Source organism: Mastacembelus armatus, chromosome 7, assembly GCF_900324485.2.
Source record: "Mastacembelus armatus chromosome 7, fMasArm1.2, whole genome shotgun sequence".
Classification (NCBI taxonomy): domain Eukaryota; kingdom Metazoa; phylum Chordata; class Actinopteri; order Synbranchiformes; family Mastacembelidae; genus Mastacembelus; species Mastacembelus armatus.
The window spans coordinates 22,926,620-22,949,210 of NC_046639.1; the positions used below are offsets into that span (position 1 = coordinate 22,926,620).

Consider the following 22,591-nt stretch of genomic DNA (forward strand, 5'->3'; position numbering starts at 1 on the left):
ATTTGCAGCAGTTAGATTTCTTATAGTATGTCAGTAGAAATTATGATCAATAGAACTACCTCTATGGCAACATAAAGGTGTGTGTCAGTAGTAACTGTTGTGTTACAGTTCCACTTTGACTATCTACCATGGCTTCCTTCTGTTGTCAGGGCCACAACTTCAAATACTTAGAGACCTTGGAATACAAAGACCTGAGAGAAAAATCTTCCTATCCTTTGTTCTTCTGTGGTCATTTCTTCTACAGAGAAGGGATAAATGTCCAGCTTTAATTAGGTGACTGACTGATATAGCACTGACCCTGTATAGCCAGTGTTCCCTGTCTGTGGATATTTGAATGCTCTAAGTATTGTTTTCTTTGTTCAAAGTCTACCAAAAAGGTGTTATTGTTTTCAACCTAGTAAACCTACAGTGATTTAACTTGAAAGCAGAATAGTGTGTAATGTGTACCTAACTGGACCTTTGTTCAGGGTGTCAGGAGATGAGCCAAGTGTCAGAGGTTGGTTACTCAGGGCAAATACATACATCTTCAAATACATACATCAAATACATGCATCAAATACATACAAATACATCTTGGGTTTTTGACTTCAAGGTTTTTTTTTTATCATGACATATTCTGTTTATCCTTGAAATGAAGACAGTGATGTATGTAGAATACTCAGTTTTAAACATCTTATGCATTTCTTTTAAAAAATATGTTTATTTTCCATCACATAAAACAACAATTACAGAACTGTACACATTTTACAAATTACACATTTGCATCATTAATTGTTAAATGCAAGGTAATTCATAGGAAACATCGTTGGTAGTTGGTCCCATTCCAGCAACTCTCACAGATCCATTTTTGATTAATTGCATAATGTTTTGTACCTGAACCAGACCAGTCTGGACTGATTAATTATATTGTCCATAAACAGCATGTGTTAACTTAAAAAAACACATTCTAGTGCTTTCAAGGCAAATGAGAGAAAGATGTAAAATTCAGTTACCCATAGGGGACAGTGGTAAAGAGCATCTATCAAAGCTTTTAAAAAATAAAATATTTTTTCTGATAAATACAATTTACAATCAAACACAGCAAAAGCATTACACATTCATCTGACTGAAACTAAACCATTACCAGACTATCACAGAGAACATTTTCATTCCTTTTGCAGTCAAGAGAAAAGCTAGAGTTTAGAACATGTATTAATGAGCCCTCTCAGCATTCATGTGAGTGTGGTCAAGGACACACAGTTGAAGCATTTATGATTGAAAACCCACTGGCCGGACCTTCATCTCGACTTTCTTGAGGGAGTAGTAGGACCCATGCCAGCCGTACCAAGTGATCCCATCCGCGTTCTTTAAGTGCTCACCATAGCGGTAAAAAACACCATTCAAGTTTGAGTCAGTGCAGCAGTTGTACCAGTACCCACCTGGAAGGAGGTGACAAAAAATAATTAGATTTTGCTGTCAATTTGCGCTGGCATTATTATTTTTCTGGTTATTTATTTATTTATTGTTTTAGCTGCTTCACTCTCATCATTTACCTTTACGCAGTGAAGCACAATCATCCACACATTTGTCATTGTCCTTGTTGATGGTGCTGAAGTTGGTGTTATTGTGGTAGCGCAAGGAGTCTCCAGCATTCCCACTGTAGTTGGAAATGAAGAGCTTGTAGCTGTTGCGTTCATTACCCACATTAAAAAGTCCATACTCAGCATAGCGCTTCTCTCCTTCCCAGTCCTGAATTTGGAAAACACAAATAACATGATTAAGAAAGAGACAGTAATAGAGATTTAGAATGTTTATGTTCATGGTCTAACATCTCTACAAGGTGTTTGTACCCTGATTTTTGCTATGAAATGCTTTATGCATGGTTTTATGTATTGCCATGCTTTCCAACACCTACCTCCAGCTCAATCCTGAGCGTACTGGGCTGCCTGGTTAGACGGAAGATGTGTTCATTGCCTATCCAGAAGTCTCCTCGAATGGATCCAAATCCACTTTTGTACTGCTTCCAGTCACGGTTGAATGATGTCATGCCAATTTGGCGCCTTTGGATCACTGTCCAACCACCTCCATTTGTCTCCATATCACAGAAGACCTGAAAGCATTAACCAACATATGTCATAATGCAGAGAGAAGAAGTAGAGCGTACAATGAAAATCCACTAATAAGATATGCTATGCACAAAAATTAAAATTACTTACAGTCAGTTTGGGTGTACCCAAAAACTCATCTTTAGGCAGTGTGTACTCGCCAGAGATCTTGTAGCTCTTACTGTAGAGTGATGCACAGTCGTATATGGCATCTGGAAAAAAGAATATCGTACGTTATGCTTAAACCATATGCAGTTCCATGAGCAGTTTTTAAAAATATGAGTCTCATAAATTCTAACGGTTTTTTTGGATATGAGTGATTGAACAGATGAAAAAATGACTTTCACCTCCACCAAAAGCAAAAGAGATCAAAACAGATGGTGATATGCACAGCGTGGCTTTGATTTCTGCAGAGTCCCCTAGTTACTTCTTTCAGAGTATGGCGATGCCATTAATAGGACTGAGACATCAATATGGGGAAATGAACCCAATACTTTAAAAAGTCTGTATATTAAAAAAATCTTTGCATCCCTTCCTTTTCTGCTCTCCTGTCTCCAGTTTTTCGTTTTAGAAGGCTCTCTGCTCCTTTTGCCAGTGACATTAATGTTAGAGCCCTGTTAGAACAGTTAAAGTATTGAAATAATAAACTACATCATGCCTGGTTAACCTCTTGCTGCCAGCCAGTGCTGATTAGTGGTGTGTTAAAGTTAAATTGAATTGGGGAGGAGATCAGCCTTTGATGGAACCCTTTACTGGCAGCTTTGCAGATGGGCCCCTACAGTTAAAATGAATGCTTTGAGTTCTGAGACAGCTCAAAGAAGTGTGTGTGATGTAATGTACATCACAGCCAATTTGAAAGATTGTCAGAGATCCAACAAAGCAAATTACAAGGTGGATTGTAGTTTTTTACAGCAAAAATAGATATGCAATGTAATATTTTGCCTATCTGAGAACTGGTTTAGGTACTTCTGTTCCAGTGAAATGAAGCTTATGATTCTTAACTTGTGCCCCACAATTTATCTTATCAAAATTCAGCAACCTTCTTGATTAAAGGAAGGCTATGATCCTTCAAAACATTTACTGTGCCACAAAGGCCCCCTTTTCAAAAACAGAAACAGTGTGAGAAGTTGCACCTAAGGCACATTTTAAGTTTAGTCATATCTGTATGGAAAGTATTTTTCACCAGCAATTTGAATTTGACAGGAGCTTTTTCAACAGGCTGGAGAAAGTAAGAGGCAGATTAAATATGCACCAGAGTAACCAACGGATATTTCACCATGTGCAAACACTTGAAAACTCCTTAGAGGATGGTTTTTTTTTTTTAATGCAAATTGCTTTCATGTGAGCAAAAATGTTAAACTAAAGCTTTAAACTAAAGATTTCTACAATTGTTTGAGATCAACATCAACAGGGTATGTACTGGTTAAAAAGTGTTAATGCTCACCTGATGAAGTCTGAGTAGCAGACTGTGCAGTTTGTAGCTGCATGATCTCCACACGATTGTTGATCTCTGAGTACTTGCTCTCTGCTTCGGTGACACGGGCTTCTTGCTGCCTGTTCTGCTTGTTCAGCTCCATTATTTGCCTGACCACGTTCTTCAGGTCTGTCTCTTGCTTGTGGCTCAGCTCCTCGAGAAGACTGCTCAGATTGGCTACCTGAACCTTAAGAGAGCGCACCTCATCGCAGCACTGACCCTTGACAGGCTTTAGAGGTGAAGGTTTCTTCTTGGAGTTCTGGGCCCATGTCTCTGCTAGTAGGAGCAGTGTAACTGCCAGAGCCACTATGTTCAAGTTTACTTTTGCCATTTTCATACAAATGCTCTAGATTTTCACAGAGTCACAGGTGTTTCTGGTGCTCTGAAGTAGTCAGTACCGTGGCAGATATTTGCTAGAAATACTATACATGCATAAGCTTAGACTGAACAAGTTAGAGCACTCCTTTGACCAACAACTCACCTAGGCTCTGTCTTATTTCTTCAGTGAAGTCCTCCTCTGCCTGAGCATCTTAAATATTCTGCATGTGGGTCCTCCCCCTCTCTCCTAGTGCACACAAGTCATCCTTCTGACCCTCTCGAACCTTCTGGGTGGGGGACCTCTCCCATTCCTCCTCCCCTTGCCTCCCACTACCTCTGCCCTCATCTTGCTCTCACTCATTCCATAGACATTTTGCCCACATTTCTCGTGTGTTTGTCAGGTGTTGAAGGGAAGTAATGAGCAACAAAAGGTTCTTAAGAAACAAAGAAATGACTACTGTCTGCACTCATTTCACCTTCAGTCCATGCCAGTTGTTACTCAGTACAAATGCATATTCTAACATGCTTTCACTGTATTTATTTCAGCAATTTTCAGCTATCCACAGAAACTGTTGACACATTTGAGAACTTGTTTTAGCCTTTAAAGCACTTGTATGTAATTTACCTTGTAATTACCCTGTTAATGTGAAACTGTACTGTAAATCCTTCACTCTTCTGAGCTGTCAACTTCTTTACATACCAAGGATTGTGTCAAATAATTAAGTGTTATTAATTGTAGGTTAAGTATTTTATTGATGTTAAAGCAATTATGTTGTCCACCAAGCTTTACAGCATCAAATATCAGACAAGCAGAAAGCTTAGCAAAATCTTCAGGATAAAATGATACCAAAATACATTATACATTTGGTGGAAAGAATTTGTTCAGGAGAAGATAGGCAGAGTCTGAATGTGCTGTCACCATGTGTAAATGTTTAATATTTTGCCACATGCTTAAAAGGTGTACTGTTACTTACTAGAGAACCACAGAGCAACAAAATGAAGTGCTATTTTTGTCTTTTATTAATAGCAGATGGAATTTGTAGTTTTTACAGCACAGACAATGCTGGTTTTCATGTTGTGTTACCACTGCAAAAATCTGATTAGGAAAATTCTGAAACACTGGAAGGCACAGGAAATAATGTAATTGGCCAAATATACTTGCCTTTTTTATTGATTCAAGGTAGAGCTATTAACAGTTTATGTTGATTTTACTCAGGTCACTGTGTCTGTCTGAACTGGATTTATAGGAACTCCACACAATTGTCTGTGGCGTGTTTCGTGTACTGATTGACTGATGTTTGTAATAGGGTATGCTGATTTTCAGGGGAAACACGGATGGAAGGAGACAATCACAGGCATTAAATATGATGACTGAATCTAAAAAATGGAGAGAGACAAAGCAGCCCTTGGGTTAGTGATTGTTGTTTTTGTAAAATTTGCTAGTGGTTCAAATCACCAATTGTACAGTTTCTGCATGTGGGTCATTTTCTCTTTTAAAGTTTTTAACATGCTAAACAAAGGGCTGAAATAATGTGCAATCTCAGAGGGGCTTTCTTAAATATTCATTCTGTGGAATTCCTATATTTTGCTCCAAGATATCCTGTGGTGTTTTCTGACCACTAGTAGCACTTGGGAGCAATTTTTATCACTTTTTCTTTTCTCAATCAGTTTTTATCAGGTTATTTTTGTGTATGTGCACATGGATAGTGCAGTACTCGTTCCTGCTTGAATAAAAACTAAACTAACCTGAACTTTTCATCTTATTACATAGTTTTGCATCAAAATCAGGTTTTTCTTAAAACCTTAGGTTTTTTCTGTCCGTCCTGGTAAATGCTCACGGTAATCTTCTGTTTTAGTGTAGCTGAATGTTGACATGTGCCTTTCATTCACTGTATTTGTTCAGTTTGTGAAAGGCATATGGGAGTACTGAGCCATCTGTCAACTTCATGCAAACATACCGTAATTGAAAAATATTAGGCTGCCTTCATGTTTGCTTTACTGACATGTTTTAATTACGCAACAAGTTCTGAAGTCTTACTTAACAGTTTACCACAATGTCATGGTCTGCACCAATACTTATGTGGCTCAGTCATGTTTGTATTGGTGCATTTGGCATAGAACAACAATCAACCTTAATGATTGTAACCTCTTTGGTAAGTCCAGGCACCACATAATTATTTTCCTGGAGGTCCTGGAGGTATTTTCCTGCTTTATTTTTAAGTCTCCAGATTGTATTTACCATGTGGTGTGATGTTTGATGGGGCGTAGTACCTGCTGACCTTGCTGTAAATATTAACCTCAAGTCACTGATGTGCGTCAGTCTGTTTTGGAAAAATGTGGATAGTCTGCTTTCCAGAATTTTGTCATTGCCTTAACTGTTCTGTGAGCCAATCACACTTTCAAGCATTGCATCCCAGAGGCATGGGCCTGGAGTCTGTCATTCAGTGCTAGGAAAGACCGACTGGATGCCGTTTTCTGTGTTCAGCATTGTTCTGTTTTTCCATGTGAAATAGCTTCTTTAAACACTGTTTACCCTCTAACCGTGTCTCACCAGGCTCTGTGTGAAAAATGCATGGTTCTCTTTAATTTTAGAGGCCTTTACTAAACTTAAACCAAAGCCCCCTTCTTTATATGACTTCCTCGGGAAGCCCACACATTTCACTGAGAGTTCTCTTCTTTGCCCTTTAATAGAAGTTGGACACCCTGCTGTGCTAATTGCAGCTGTCATCTATTTTTAATAAGTGCAAGCTGACAAAACAAAGTGTTTTAGTCGGAATATACTCACAAATGGCTTTTGTGTCCCTAAATACAGTGGAAAAATGTTGTGTAATGAAACAGTGACCACAGGGCCTGTGCTGTCAGCAGCACGATCATGGGTTCAATTACAGGAAAGGCAGGAGGTGAAAGCAGGAGCCAGTGGATTCCAGAGCTACTATCTCAAAACTGTGAATTACATAATCTTTACCAACAGTCGCATTTTCCACCTGTCAGCTCTGTCCACACAGAATTCTTCAGTTTGACTTGTACAAATGTTAAATCATGGGTTAGCATAATATTACTATGGTCTTAACATGTCTTTGGCATTTGAAATTATGTAAGACAATGAGCCATTTGATATAAATGGTGATTGTAAAGACAGGGTCCTTCATTATTGTTTATTATTTACTGCCCATGTTACAAAGCCTCGGAGTAGCAATGAATGTGACATAATTTAGTTGATGTAATAGAGACCTTTTTTTTTTTTTTGATGTAGTGTATTTTAGATTATAAATTAGACATGTTTGGTTGACAGCTCTGTAGTATCTTAGGCTATTTACTTAAAAATGGAAAGACATATAAATGACATGTCTGAGTTAGTACAAAATTACAGTGCATGTTATCTTAATTTTAGACACTTAAAGCAAGTGGATGAGTTAGTATGGATTTGAATTTCAGAATAACACAATGGATAGTGATCTCTAACTCAGGTAAACCATGTGTAGGGGTAAACTTTACTGTACTTTATATAATAAGGGACACAGCATGCACCAGGATATCCTCAGGCTCAGAGGGTGCCAGGCTTCATGCCCTGGCAGACCATCAAGCAGCCTAGTGGCTTAGGTTGGTGATGGCTACCAGGTGGTGTCTATTGTGCAACGGATGCGGGCCAGGCACGGTCTGTCTCCTCACCACAACACAAACCAGTAGCTGGGACAAACATTACTGGAGGGGTAGAGGATGGATTAACCGCTATCCCTTTAGAATAGTTCCCCCTGCTTTGTTTAAGCAAAGTTGGCCATGTGGCACTGTTTCAGAGACATTTCGTGACACTGTGATGTAAAAACATTTGAGAGAGAAAACAAAACACAGTCTCTTTTTTTATTGATCCCCAAAATAAAGACTTTTACTGTTCTTCAACCATAGATAGATTAATGAATGGGGCTACCAGGCAACAGTCTGTTGTCAGAGGGCCCTAGAAGAGATCCTTGAGGGGCTGTTGAAAACCACACAAAACAAACACTGTGACTAAAATTAATCAGAAAACAATTTTAAACTGCAAAATGATTACCAAAATATGAAAAACCACAAAAAAGGCATGAAACATGTAAATGTAGGTGCAATGTGACTATGAAGAGATGCAAAACAGATGAAAATAGGTACAAATTTACAAAGAAGCACAAGTCGGCCACAAACTGACTATAGTTTCTCAAATGTAGGAAATATATGGGGCCCTTTTACATGTCTGTGCCCAGGGGCTCAATTTCTCATTAAATATTCATGACTTTGGCCCTTTTAAATACACTCATAACAAAGGTCTTTTTAAAAAGGAACCCTTTTAACCAAAAAGTCAAAATTAGTGTAAGAGATAAGGGATTGAGGTTACGGAGGTACAATCATGGCACAAAGGCTAGTAGGACCTTTTTATTGGAAACACCTTGGAGCCAGAGCCACAAGTCTGAACCACTTCAAAGTTGTTCATAATGAAACTGAACATTTGCATTATTTAGAAAAATAAATATAATGAAGACTGTTAAATAGCATTTTTAGCTTTGTAATTAAGGAGGTCATTTATGAGTGAAAAAACTCAGCTGTTTTTATTTTTACTACTTATGTAGCAATCTCCGTGCATTTAGAATGGACTCCAAAGTGACTTTGATGTCTAACTAAGTGGTATCCTTAAGTATAAATATGACAAAAATCAATATAAATACTGTTTCACCTTCAGAATATAGGTAAGGTTTTTCCTGCTTTATGATTCTGTTGTAATTCATGTGGTTAAATGGAGCAACAGCACCCACTGGTTATTTCCATTGTTTAGGCAAAATAAAAACAATTTTAACATGAATCAGTTTCAGTTGAACAAAACAAAAAATAAAGAACTGGCATCTTTCAATGGAAATTATTATAATTTCACTGGAAATGTAGCCTGCAGAAACTGAAGGCCTTCCATTAAGTTTGCATATGGATATGTTTGTCCACATAGCAACAACAGCATTCCTTTGAGGTGACTTCCAGGGTTTTCAGGCCGCTTTGTGTTTTGGGCCACTAGAGATGCTTTGTTCTGCTGGCCTCGTGACCTGAAAGTGAGGAAACATAATGATTGTTCTCCTGTGATAGCCCAAAGTGGTGATAGTCTGGTTCAACATGGGTGGAATGGTTTCTCTGGTTGATGTCTCAATGACTCCATAACATGTCTAACTTATTTCAGGAAATACAAACAAACTGAAAATTATTAAAATTACACAATCATTGAGTGACTTCGATAATGTCTTACTGAGACATGTGATATTAGCCATTTCAGTGAAATTGTTTCCAAGTCAGGGGATAAGTGCTTCCCTATGTTGGGAATGAAGTAACTACTGTTTTATCTTGACTTTTTTTTTTTTTTGAGAGATGAGACACAAATGGCTCTTCAGATGTAGTCAAATGAGTTCAAGAGTTTGGAGGAGCTGCACTCTCATTAGTATAATTTTGGTATTCTTTTGTTTCTTTCTACTTAATTTTTTAAACAGTTTTACTTGAAATTCCTTTTTAGACAATTACATTTATTTTTTATGTGAAGCACATTGATTCACATGTGTTTATACAAATACAACTGCTGTATGTTGTCCTGTTCATTGGTCTGGATTTACATGCCAGCAGTTAGTAGTACAGCATCATTATCTTTTAAAGCTCTGTCTGTCTACCTTGAAAATACAAATGAATCCGATAGTATCATTTTCATTTGCTTGTGACTGTTGCCTGAATGGGACTGGCTGTGCAATTGTTTGCATGTGCTTATGTTTTTCAGGATTTGTTTCATGTTTGTGCCAACTTTTAGCCAGACTAAGGTATTCTGTAAGATTGTTTCTCCATCCAGGCTCTACATAGCACCTTCTATTAGGTGACATACTTTTTTCATAAATATGAGTTTGTGGATGGAAAAGTATTTTTATGTTCTTGTGATGTATAGTTGCCTTGGTCAGTGTTTCAGAGAAGGTGGTCGGCTGAAGCAGTATAGTGATTGGTGTCAACAGTTCAGACTTCTCATGCCTGTTTTTCATCTGTAGTATGCTAAGACAATGGAAAGAACTCCCTTAAGATGCTAGATGGTTGGAATCTTTATGCCTGGGAAAATTGTTGATTGCATTTTGGCTGCCCCATGGAATGGATGGTTCTTCAGCACAAAGGCCATAGAAGTATCAGACAGATACTGCCATTTTTCATTTTGCATGTGAAAAGTGCAAATATATGGTTTCTTAACAAAACCAAATCAGTTTTTTTCCCAGTGGAGACACTGGCGTACCAGACGTCCATCAAAGCCATTTCAACAACTTTGTCCTAACATGTGTAATCATGTGTCATCTGCACATGTCATTCATGAATACTGTTCATTCAGCAGTATTTTGAGAGCCATTCCCATTTAGAAACTGTGGACGACATTAAGGAATCGAGTCTTGCTTGCCAAGCAAAACAAATGAGCAAGGCTCAAGAATATCTTCCTAACTAGATTCACTTGGGTCCTGGTGTGAGGTCTGATTTTTTTCCTTTCTGTGAACATCACTCATGTCTTAACTTCTGTTGGGGAAATTATCTCAAATTTTCTAAGGGACCATGCTTTTTATTGTGGATAATTTTATTGGAGTGTATTTATTTGTTGTATTTATTAGTCAAATTTCAAAATATAATAGTCTGCAGTATGATGAATTATGTGTTTCATGGATTCCTTTCTCTTTGGACTCTTTCTCTCCTTTCTCATTATGTGAGTGTTTCTGAATTAGGCCCCAGCAAAAACATGCAGTCAACATTTTTAATAAAAATAAAACATGAGTTATTGATGTCCATGTTTCAGAAGTTCACACTGTCTGAGTCTGTTTAAAGTGATACATTTAAACACATTAATAGCAAAGATTCTTTTGTTTAAAAAAAAAAAAAAAAAAATGTCCAACATATATGGGCTGAAAGTGTTTTGTCACATTATTGAGTGTTGAGACTGATCCTGTTCATTTAAAAAGGATCTGCCCTCTAAACTTCTGTACTAAAGAACTGCAAGCTAACCCCATTCTGGGTTTAGAACTAAACGTCGAGGGACTCTGTTTCAGGTGACACAACACACCATCTACATTTCATGGCAAGTTATACTAAATCATGGCACTTTTACACTAGATGGAACTTAAGCTCAAGCTTTTTCAGAGACTTCTCCATGCCTCACAGGAAAAAATGACTCAACAATTATAGTTAGGAATGAATGGTTGTAGTCCTGCACATGCAAAGAGCCTTTCCAATGAAGCTGTTTGCTAATAGTTCGATAGAGTTGAGGAGAATGTTACGTATGCCTTGGATGTGTTCAGACAGTCGGTGCTTGAAGCTGGCAGCCAGATGGCTTCAGCTAAGGGACAATGGAATCTCCAGGGTCTCTAAGCCCTTATTCTGTCTCCTCAGATGAAACCACATCTGGGCAGTTTTAGCATATCTTGGCAGCTTGTGTGTGTGTTGTGACATGGAGACCTTCAGTCCTTTGTTCATTTAGTATTTAAATGTTTTTATTATCTGACAAAAACTAGCAATTTGTGGCACCAGCTTAAATGACAAAATATGCAAAACATATCTGTGTGATGTTTCCAGTGTTGGTAACAATACTGGGTGGTGGTTGTGTTAATTGATGACTGTGGAATAGTTGTTTAAATGGTTGCCGAGACGGTACATGGCCCTCTGTCAAGCCCCATGAGAGTCGCAGAGAAATGCTTATTTACTAAAATGAGCTCACGTTTCCATGTTATGTAATCGCATTCTGTTGTTTCAGTTCCATCACGCCCTTAAGTCTTGCACCTTCCATCTTCTGTTTACACCAGTGAACTTTGAGAAATCACTTACATAATTTGGTCTGTGCAAAAACACAATTTTCACTGTCACGCAAGACCAGGATATAAGGAATATCTTTTTTTTTTTTTTTTTTTTTTTTAGTTTGAGATATATCGTATATTTTAATTCTGTTTCACATTAACTCAACTGTACTATTATTAGCCAGTATATTTAATTTACTAACATTAGAATGAATTTGTTTTGCACATGCAGTAATCTATTTGAAATCTTGTTGCATATAAGGAACAATCTAATACACCAGATCCATATCTGTATGTGCACTCTTTATCATGCTTAAGGAATGTTGTTATATAGACACTTAAATTAAGTTAAAATGATGTTTTATGGCTCAGGATTTGCTGCTTTCCTAGTTGTATCAGGTCTTTCTTGATCACTGTAGAGACGTGGAGCTCTTTATTATTCTTATTTGTATTGATAGCTGATTAGCAACTCAGAGCACTGAGTCCCTGAAATCAAAGGTTATTTGTTTTCTGTTTTCAGCTGTGTGCAAAATAGCACCATTTGTAATTATTTGTCATTTTACCTGTCATTAAATAGGCTTGCACCTGCTTAGGCACAACCGCTCACTGTGCCATTTCATCACAGTTCTCGGCCTTTGTGCTAGTTAAATAAAGTTTTCAATCGTATGCTGAATTATCCACCAACTTTGCCTGCTGTCCTCAGGAGCTCCAGTGTATACCAGTATTTAAGTGCTACGTTGCACAGATGTATTGGCCTTGGCTGTGCACGCACTTGCAGTTGAACAAATGTAATAGTTTTGCGGTTTGTATGAGTGTTTCCAGATGTGGTGGCAGAGCGAGTGAATGTAGTGTGTACAAAAAGGATCTGCAGTTTCTTGACAGACAACACATGAGTTGTCAGATAAGTGACAAATGCCAGGAGGCACATTTCACGAAGAACACCTTTGCAGGAAGTGGAAATGTTTCTTTTACATTGTCAGCATGCATAAATTGTGCTGTCTTAGTTGACTAGCAATGCTAGGAGTGCATTTTGTTGGGTACTTTCCTGAAGTAACGTCTATGGCACAGGATACACTTCTGAAATTCGAGTTCAGTATCCGTTAGTGTTTCCACTGGCTTGATTCTGTATCATAAAATTTTAATTACAGGTGTTTTTGTATGCAAACCTGTCTCTGTACTTTTGACTCTTACTGGTTAGTTGGACCACACATGTTGTTTCTCTTTGCTATTTGGCAGACTTTAAATAACAGTAGGATCTGAATCTAGATGTTGTACGCATTCTAACTAGAGATCAGATGTTCAAATTGCCCTGAAAGCGTGTCTTTGTTTTTGTCTTATCTTGCAGCATCAACAACAAACTGCAGCAGCCAGAAGCAGCATCTGGGGTGCTGGAGTATGCCATGAAACATTTTGGTGAACTGGTGGGTGCTTCCCCCCCCCCCCCCCAATAAAAAAAAAATAAAATAAAATAAAATTTAAAGAAACCTTATCTTAGGTTGCATTCAGACCAGCTCTGGGGTTTGGCCTCCACTTTCATCACACCACAGCCTTAGCACAACATGGTTTGGATGGCTCCTGCTTTTCCACAGAAACGTTAAAACTGGCAACATGTTATATTGACCAATTAAATACACACAAGCACAAGTTTAAAGTAGGACATCTTGTCATATCAAAGCCTAATGTAGGGCTGATACTGCTTACTGACACAGGAGAAAATTATTGCTGCAGTGATTACTTTCTAAAGTCATAAAATGCTACCTCTTAAAAATGCTAGACCACAGTGCAGTGTCTCTACATAAGATAAATCTTTCAACTTCTGGATTTCAAATACCTGTAGCAACAGCCCCCACCAACTCTTGATAATGTTCTAGACACACTTCTTCCCACAGAATCCATTCCCAATACACACATTTTAACGTGAGGATGAGGGTCATTTGAGACAAATTCCCCCAGAACACCCTGTTCTTAATGTGCAACATGTGGAAAAACCATCTGCTGTTCTGAGTATTAGTCAACAGTAAGGAGCAGAATAGTGTAGTTCTTCATCCAGTTAAAATGATGTTTGGATTTTCTTTCATACTTTTCTTTTATGTTCTGTGTATTTTTCAAATGCTACCATATGGTTTTTGAGTCATAACTTCATAACATAAAATACAAGCACTATCTTCTAATAGCAAGTCCCTCAACAGACTCAACTCCGTTATCATCAGAAATCATTAAAGGTATTTAGTTATTAATTCTTAATACATACATCACTGATGTCAAATTATTACATACAGAGAGTAAATGTAAAAGCACAACACATTACTATTAATGAGCCTTATATGGTTTACCAAATACAAGAGAGACATCAGTCTCATAAGATGCCAAAATACATATTTTTTTAATAGTTAAAAGAAAAATATCTATGAGAAATATGTGTTTTTAAATTCAGTTATAACTATATTAAAACCAGTTCTATAACAATAGAGCAGTGATAATTTTAGGCTTAAACCATGTACTATAAATCTAATATTGCTCAGTTATAGTAAATGCAAGGCATAACTTGGAAAATAAAACAACTCCCTGGTCACTCAGTCTGCGAGTGGAATCCAGGTAGGAGGATGGAAAAGATAATCATAGAAGTTTGAGTCCACTGTGAGATCATCTACAACATAAAGGAGAAAAATATACAACATGGTGCAGATACAACAGCTCCATGGGAAAGAAAGTGAAGCACACTAGTGTAAAGTATACAATATGGTAATTAGTTGCCTGACAGTAAATAATATCAGTGATTCATTAGCCAACAGTTACTAATACATGATGTCTTCTATCTGCAATCCACATTTGTCATAGTTTCAATGAATTGCAGTAGAATACAAAATATACTGCATGTTGTTTACTCATGGTTGTGAGTAGACACAAACCAAATTTAGTTTTTCTCAGAAAAATGCATTCCCTTGATTTTGTCGAAGGTTTCTTTTAGCTGAAAGGCCTGGAATAATCAGTTAATCTAAGTTTGTAAGAAATATATGCATGTTATCATTGGTTAATGCCACCCAAAAGAAGTCAGTACCTGGAAGTCATTTTCCCCGCACATGTAATAGCTGTAATAGCTCAAGAATTGATCACGTTGAAAATCTCCCATCAGTCATGCTGTTTTATAATGAAAGTTAGCTGTGGAACTTGTCTGAATGCAAATGCACTAAAGCAATTTATTAAACTGTCAGATGGTCAAGATAAGAAACATGTTTTGGTTTTGTGATGAGACACAGAAGACGTTCATGTTAATTTTGTGGATTCTCAAAGTCATATTGTTCCAGTTGAATGTTTCTTCCTGTCTGCTATTTTTTTTATTTTTTTCACATTAGGAAATCCAAGCCACCTGGTATGAGAAGTTGCATGAATGGGAGGATGCCCTGGTGGCATATGACAAGAAGATCGACATGAACAAAGAGGATCCAGAACTCATCCTGGGCAGAATGCGCTGCTTAGAGGCCCTGGGAGAATGGTATGGTATTTGTCAAATCTGTTGTGAGTTCAGTACTGCTGCAACAACTCATTCAGTCAGTTTTAGCCTTCATGTCTCAGAGCCATTAATATGTATTTTAATATATAAAGAGACACTATTTTTAATGCCTCATCTTTTTTTTTTTTTTTTTTTTAATCAAATTCTACCTTGGGCTCTTTGGTATAAATGTGATAGCACAGCTCTTAACCTTACCTCTAATGGATAGACGGTGTCCGAGGTTGTTATTTTGCTGTGAGCTCTTGAATCTCGAACTTTTTATTTGCTCAAATTAAGGGGTCCTGCATGTGTTTTCCTTAGAAAAGGTTTAGTATGAATTTACTGTTTAGTATTGAATTTACTGTTTTAATGAGAGTAAGGTCGACATTATCTAAACTCAGCTGGTGCACACTGTTCTGAGAATAGGTCCAATCAGGCTCAACTGAAAACACCTGTGTCAGTGCACCAGTGATGCAGTGTATTTTAAAGACTTGTCACATAAGTAAACAAATGGATTTACAGCACCATTTTAATTCAAATTCCAAAAATGTGAATGATGGTGTACTGAACCTCTTCATTCTGCCAGACTGCTGTAGACACAGATGCACCCAGTGTAATGGAGCTTTTTGTACCTTTTGCTCTCCTGTTATACAACAGCCAGACAGCTGGAGAACAGCTTCATTTCACAGATCCCGATCCACACCTGCCCCTCTCTTTCCTCTATGTCCATTCTTCTTGCACTTTTTCTATGTCTGTCTCATCACAGCTTCCTACAACATCCTGCCTGTAAAACACGTGAGGTGCATTGATCTCCCCTTGGACAATGCAGGACTGATTGTTGTTAATGAGGAATTTGTCTTTCTATTGAATACACATAACCCTAATGGGGAAATCCATCTGTTTTCTGGGATGCTTGATATTATCAAACTGTTGTCAAGACGGTACACTGATTTAAGATGTTTAAGATGCTTTAAGAACCCATGAAGAAATAAATAACAGATGTAACAGAACCAAATTTTATCTGCAATCAGTTGCCATCACATCCTTAGCTGGAAGTGCTTTGCTATTCTGGTGAATTTTTTTTTTTTTTTTAGTTGTTGTTTGGAGCTGGAGAAGGAAATTTGGTGTCTTGAAATGTATGCATTATCATTAGACTTCAGAAAAGCCTGTTCAGCTCTTCAGAAAGACCAGTGCTGTTTCGCATCACGTTAGACAAGTTGTGAAAGATTGTTCACACAGCTCATAGACACCATGTGATTTGCAGATATTTCCAGATGGCATTGCACCAGGAAACAAAATTATGGGTTGTTCACTTTTTTACTAACCCTGCAGATGTCAGTGTGTCCAGTAACAGTCTGTATCTTTATGTGATTATGTGAAGTAATTATTGTGAAGACACTATGGGACTGCCATCATAACTCTGATCATTATACACAAAAAATCTGAATTTGTTTTCTACCATTTGAAACTTGTTTTTAATGTTTTCAAGGGGTCAGCTGCACCAACAGTGCTGTGAGGAGTGGACGCTGGTGAGTGAGGACACCCAGGCTAAGATGGCTCGTATGGCTGCTGCTGCCGCCTGGGGTCTAGGTAGCCACTCAAATACTTCATATCATATATGAATTAACATTTAAACATATAAAAATATGTGAACAATTGACAATATAGTAACCATCAGGTTTTAAGGAATTTAAGGAGCATGTGTATGGAGCATTCAGACCATCCTCTGCAACTCACTGCAACAATGCAATCAAACCAAGCAGAAGTGAAAACGCTAAGAGCTCTTGCCAAGACTCCCTCTCATAACCAGATGGGAATAGTATCCAGTCATAACATTGACATAATGTAACATGCAATGGTAGAGAAAAGCTGGGACCATGCTGCAGAAGCAACCTTTGAGGTTTGCGGCTTGTGGGTTTGATTCATACAATTTTTATTGTTGCTGTTGGGAAGCACAGTGTTGAAGTTGCAATAATTTAGATTATCGCAAGCTCACTTATGACAGTAGTCAGCTGTAAGACATCCATAATTAACTTTTGTGCTCATTATCATAAACTTCCTGCATAAGCCTGTCTTTGTGCATTTTGTTTCTTAATTGTTGTTCTCCAGGGCACTGGGACAGCATGGAGGAGTACACATGTATGATCCCAAGGGACACACACGATGGTGCTTTTTATAGAGCAGTGCTAGCTCTGCATCAGGACCTCTTCTCATTGGCCCAGCAGGTGGGTTACATCATCACTCACTGAACATCCAGTGGAGCCTGTTTTTGTTAAATACACATTAAAAGTCTGTATTTTTGTTTTCATGAGACAGGCCACATGGGAATTCGCCTAGCCTTACAACTTCTGGAATTTTCATTAGTCTTTATGGCAGGGTATAAAATTGGAAACCAATACTGTAAAGAAACATTAAAAACAACTTTTAGAGCTACTCTAGGGAGGATCAAATTCCCCCATCAGCTCAGGCTTTTCATTAAAAGGAATAAAATGCACAGGGGTTGTTTTGTTTTACTTTTACAATGTGGTAGTTCCTTGGCATAGAACTATTATATAACCATTAAAACTGGAAATCATCAAAGAGTTCAGTCCCAGACGAACAGAGCCCACTCCTCTTCTGTCAAGGCACTCTGGTGGAGGTCAGGGTATATGAAGGTTGGAGATCATAGATGAGCTCATGGTCCCTGGGGATGAATTTGTTCAGACTGCATGCCATTGAACACGTGCTCCTCCACTTTATCTCTACTTATTTTTTAAGTTCCTTTTTCACCACAAAGCTCTGGAGACTTGCACACTGTTGTTCCCCATCCGATCCAGGTGTGGCCTACAGGATTCTGCATCGACAGGGAAGGCAGACTTTTGGCAATTACTGACAGTGAGGCCACTCACAATGAATGAAGAGGAATAAATAAAAAGCAGATGGAAGGAGAGTGAAAGCATGAATTTAGTATGTCATTGGTAATCCTTGCACTTAGGTCCTTTAAATCCCATAGGGCTGTTAGTTCCCTCCCTGTGTTCTCCCAACAACCAGACATGTGTTCTTGGAGTTTAGGCAACTTCTGTGAGATGGATATCACACGTTTCTCTATAAATCCCAATGTTGGTCAGTTCCAGAGACGATGTATAGTTATGCACCCTCACTAAAAGTTTGTTGTACCAGGATTCATGATGCATTGTTTGGTTTGTTTACTGTCTGATGGTTTAGACAAACAAAGCAGAGTTGTTCTTTTTGAAGACTCACACAGAGGCCTTCATGCCACACTGTAATGATAAAGGAATCTCACTGAACCTAAACCTATGTAAGTGCACGAGTGAACACTTTATGTAAGAGAGTGGAAGGTTGGATCATGGTTTGTTTTGTGCTGCCAAACACCAGACACTGCATTTATCAGGAGTCGTCTGGACTGCACGTTTCCAGTGAGGCCCCAGCACAGTTATTCAGAAGTAAACAGCACTGTAACTGACTGGAGGCTATGAAAGAAAGAGCCTCATTGTCACCTCATCCCAACCACCCTCCCAAAACCCCTCCTCTTGTTGTACATGCCTGAAGAGGTGTTTTGGCATGCCATTCCCCCTTTTCATTTCCACAGAAAAAATATTCACGGGAGTGGGTCAGAAACAGCTGTGTGTTCTGGCCTCAGAGAACTTCCTCAAGATGCGTCATTTTAACATCCCACTAATAACAGTTCCCAAAAACATCAGCTGTAGAGGCCCAGGAAATCAGCAGACTTTCAGGCACAATACTTGTGTCCTTGTTTGCTGAGCTGGATCAGGTCTTTATCTCAGTTACTATTTTTCCACCCATAAGGGGGTCTCGCTGGTGATGGAATGTCTGCAGTATCCTGGACTTTGGAGACATGTAGACCTGGTAGGAAAATCAGGGAGCTGGAATTTCACAGATCAGCCAGTAAAATACAGTTATACACTCAAGGAACAGGAAGATAGGAAAAACATTTTTGGTGCATGAATGTGAACTGACAGTTGGCTGAACATCATGAAAACGAGAATTAGCATCACATTCATAGCAGTAACCATGACTAACACTCCCCATTTTAATTTGTTTTTTTCATCACTCCTTTCTCCCTATCTCTTAATGGGCATGGATATTTGGATAGTATTTTAATAGATGTATTTATAATCCATACTCATGGTTACATAACTTCCGTACTGTTGCTCAGAACAGCTAATTTACCTCTGCCCAGAAACCACTGGGCACTCAGCAGTTCATCAAACCATTTTGTGATACATGCAGGCGTTCCAGTTCTAATTGCACTGATGTGTCAAAGTTGGCAAGTATTAAGTGCAAAGGATTTGCCTCTTTTCATTTTTTTTTTTTTTTTATGTTTTCTGGGTTTAGTCCAATCCCAGCTGGCCCTGATGTAGGGAGTGTTTAGTGCATGGTGTGATGCTATGTCATGGTGCATTCTAGGTTCATGCTATCATTACATTAACAAAATACAAGGTGTGTTTTTTTGTCAGATTTTCTGGTGAGTATCTTGGAAAAGCAAGTCATGGATTAAACCAGTGTTGTCATTGTTTGGCATTAAGTATGAACCATTTGTGCAGACTTCTAAAAATATGAAAAACAAATATGGGAGGGTCACATTGTACAGCTACAAATTTAATTAATGTTTAGACTCTCACTGAAATGTGTGTTTTAATGCAGTGTATTGACAAAGCAAGAGACCTCTTGGATGCTGAACTGACAGCCATGGCAGGCGAGAGCTACAGTCGAGCCTACGGAGTAAGTGTTCCTTTAAGACAGCCAAAATGTTAAACCCCTGGTTTCAGTTCACCATTTTATAGCATTCACGTGCAGAAGGCTTCATGCTCCTACTTTATTCTCTACATTTGTATGTGGAATTATCCAAGCGAACATTCAAATCAGAATTTGAATCTTTAAAACAGCAGTGTTCCTCACGTATAGAATTGTCAGGTAAACCTCATATGAAAACCATTTGATCCTAGTTTTGATCACTGTAGTTTCACTATTAGAACATCTAACACGTTTAAACAGGCATCTAGGTTCTGAATGTTGTTTCACAGATCTAGTTGATGAGTCACAGAATTGGAAATATTTATTATCTTTAATGATCGTTTTTTATATTGCACAGTAGGGCCTTTAGTCTGATCTGGGCAAAATAAATTACATTATAACGATGAATGTGTGGATAAGAATAAATGTGTGTCTATTTGCTTCTCAGGCCATGGTGTCCTGCCAGATGCTGTCTGAGCTAGAGGAAGTCATCCAGTACAAGCTGGTGCCAGAGAGGAGGGACATCATCCGGGAAACATGGTGGGAGAGGCTTCAGGTAAGTACTGCTCTTGACATAAGACACACACATATACTCACTCACACACGCTCCAAATGCAATGTACAACAGATGTTAGAAAGACTAGTGGTACTAATGGGAAACATTACAAATACACGCTAACATCTAAGTGTGGCTTCACAATCCTATATGTTTGAATGTTTATTTCAACATTTTTTAAAGTAATTTCATAGGAGCTGTATAAAAATAAAATCATGTTCTGGTCAAGTTTTTTGAAACAGTTAATAAATGTCACTAGTAATAAAACCAAAGCTAGCATTAGCTAGCTAGCTTAATTGAAATTCACAGACACAACAAGAGTTAATCACTTATACTACAACAAAGGAAATGCCTGAACATTTTAAATGATATGCTTTTAGCAGACTTTAAAATCTACTTTTACAAGTTCTTTGTCATTGTAGTTCTTTGTTATTCTTCTGGAGGTGGTCTGATGTTGTGAAAGGAACATATGTTTAAGGCAATTATACATCATTTACTTAAATTAGTATAAATCTGGGTAGTTGTATCTGAGCTTCCAAACACAACTACACACTACAGATCACCATCACTAGCATGAACTGACCTTTTGTAGGAATATTCAGGAATTAAAGGAAGGCAAATTTTGTTAAAATCAAGCTATAACCCCATAAACCTCTTTCTGCTTCCTAAGACTGATTGTGATTACTAATATTATCATTATTAATAATTGTGAATTACAGCATTATGCATGTGGTTCAATGAGACAGGAGAACATATGGAAGAACCACAAATCCACAAGTAGTTTATCTGCTGCCTGCCAGTTCTTCGGAATTAGAGAGAAATGCCGTTCGATGTTAGATAATACTGTTAAAGTTCATGCTGGCTATTTTACTGCTCAATCAAATGCGATTATTTGAAAGGCCTCAGCAAAAATTTAAGTCATGCAGATAAACCGATAAACCTTTGATGTGTTATCTGCTGCTCCTGACTCTCAGCATTATACAGCTTGTATTTAGCTGAGTTTAATACAGCTTGTATAATACTGCATGCTCTGTCTCCGTTGGCATTCCTTATCTCTTGACATTTTGGAAAATACTTTTCACCAATAAACAAAAACCCACGTTATCCACAGTCCATCAAGTTTGTATTTCTCTCAAGACTGTGCAGGAGTTAACTGGTACATATGCAAGTGTTCACCACCCATGACCAATGATCCACAGTTGTTCCTTTCAGTTTTGCTAGATGAACATGATAATTTGGCGCAGTCATTTCTTGTGGTTAAATCCAGACTAAACTGCATAGCTCCTGCCAGATTTGACCTGTACTCTGCCCCTTATCCCCTTACGTTAAGTTTACTTCAGAAACTGAAGTACTTAATTCCAACCCCAGCTTTCCACAGCTTCCTAAAAGGATTGCCCTGACATACTGCCATGTATGGAAAAGTCAGAGTCCAAAAAAAGCACTGCAAATGAACTAAATTCCCATTTCAGACACAAAGATGGATTGAATTATCTTTGAAGCGAGTTGATTTTAGTTGTGCTTTGTTGCTTAAAAAAGATCTGTGTCTTAGTATCTCAAGTGATGTCTACTATATGTTGCCAGCCACTTGGTCTGTATTATATCTTGATTATAAAATGTGGTTTAAGTGAATACCTTGTAATATTTGAAAGACGTCAGCTCATGGTCTGTACATGTGGCTGTGTTCTTTTTTTTTGGGCTTGTGAATTTTAATATAGAGCATTTTAAAAGCAAGAACCACTAGTACCACTAGTAATAGGTACCCCCTAAGGGTGTCAACTGTACCCCTCTAGCTTTCTCTTCAGTTTAACAAGTATGTACCTCTCTTTGAAGGAAGTAAAAAAGGAATGGCATGTATTTAACTCATCTGTCTTTATTTTTGTTTTGTGCTCCAGGGTTGTCAGCGTATTGTAGAAGATTGGCAGAGAATCCTGATGGTTCGATCACTGGTCATCAGCCCCCATGAAGACATGAGGACTTGGCTGAAGTATGCCAGTCTTTGTGGCAAGAGTGGACGGCTGGTCAGTACATGCAATGAAAACTGAAGCCACTTAGTATGCTCATGTCAGCATTTAGTTATAATCCCATAACATTTAGGAGGAATGAATCAGTTTA

At 38.0% G+C, this 22,591-nt stretch overlaps 2 protein-coding genes across 3 annotated transcripts in view; one reads left to right on the forward strand and one right to left on the reverse strand.

Annotated features, from left to right (window-relative positions):
- The window catches only part of mtor (mechanistic target of rapamycin kinase), a 60,509-nt gene that overhangs the window by 19,758 nt on the left and 18,160 nt on the right, over window positions 1-22,591 (forward strand). For both annotated transcript variants that reach the window (XM_026332053.1, XM_026332054.1), the window contains exons 29-35: window positions 13,024-13,099; window positions 15,032-15,171; window positions 16,658-16,758; window positions 17,278-17,393; window positions 19,834-19,911; window positions 20,372-20,479; window positions 22,372-22,497. In XM_026332053.1, the coding sequence (XP_026187838.1) occupies window positions 13,024-13,099; window positions 15,032-15,171; window positions 16,658-16,758; window positions 17,278-17,393; window positions 19,834-19,911; window positions 20,372-20,479; window positions 22,372-22,497 (745 nt within the window). The remainder of the gene's footprint in view (window positions 1-13,023; window positions 13,100-15,031; window positions 15,172-16,657; window positions 16,759-17,277; window positions 17,394-19,833; window positions 19,912-20,371; window positions 20,480-22,371; window positions 22,498-22,591) is intronic.
- angptl7 (angiopoietin-like 7) lies at window positions 681-4,069 on the reverse strand. Its single transcript, XM_026332056.2, has 5 exons — window positions 3,529-4,069; window positions 2,196-2,296; window positions 1,895-2,089; window positions 1,533-1,728; window positions 681-1,418 (listed from the first exon to the last, which is right to left on the reverse strand). Exons 1-5 carry the CDS (start codon window positions 3,893-3,895, stop codon window positions 1,249-1,251), a joined length of 1,029 nt encoding a protein of 342 aa, XP_026187841.1. The 5' UTR covers window positions 3,896-4,069; the 3' UTR covers window positions 681-1,248.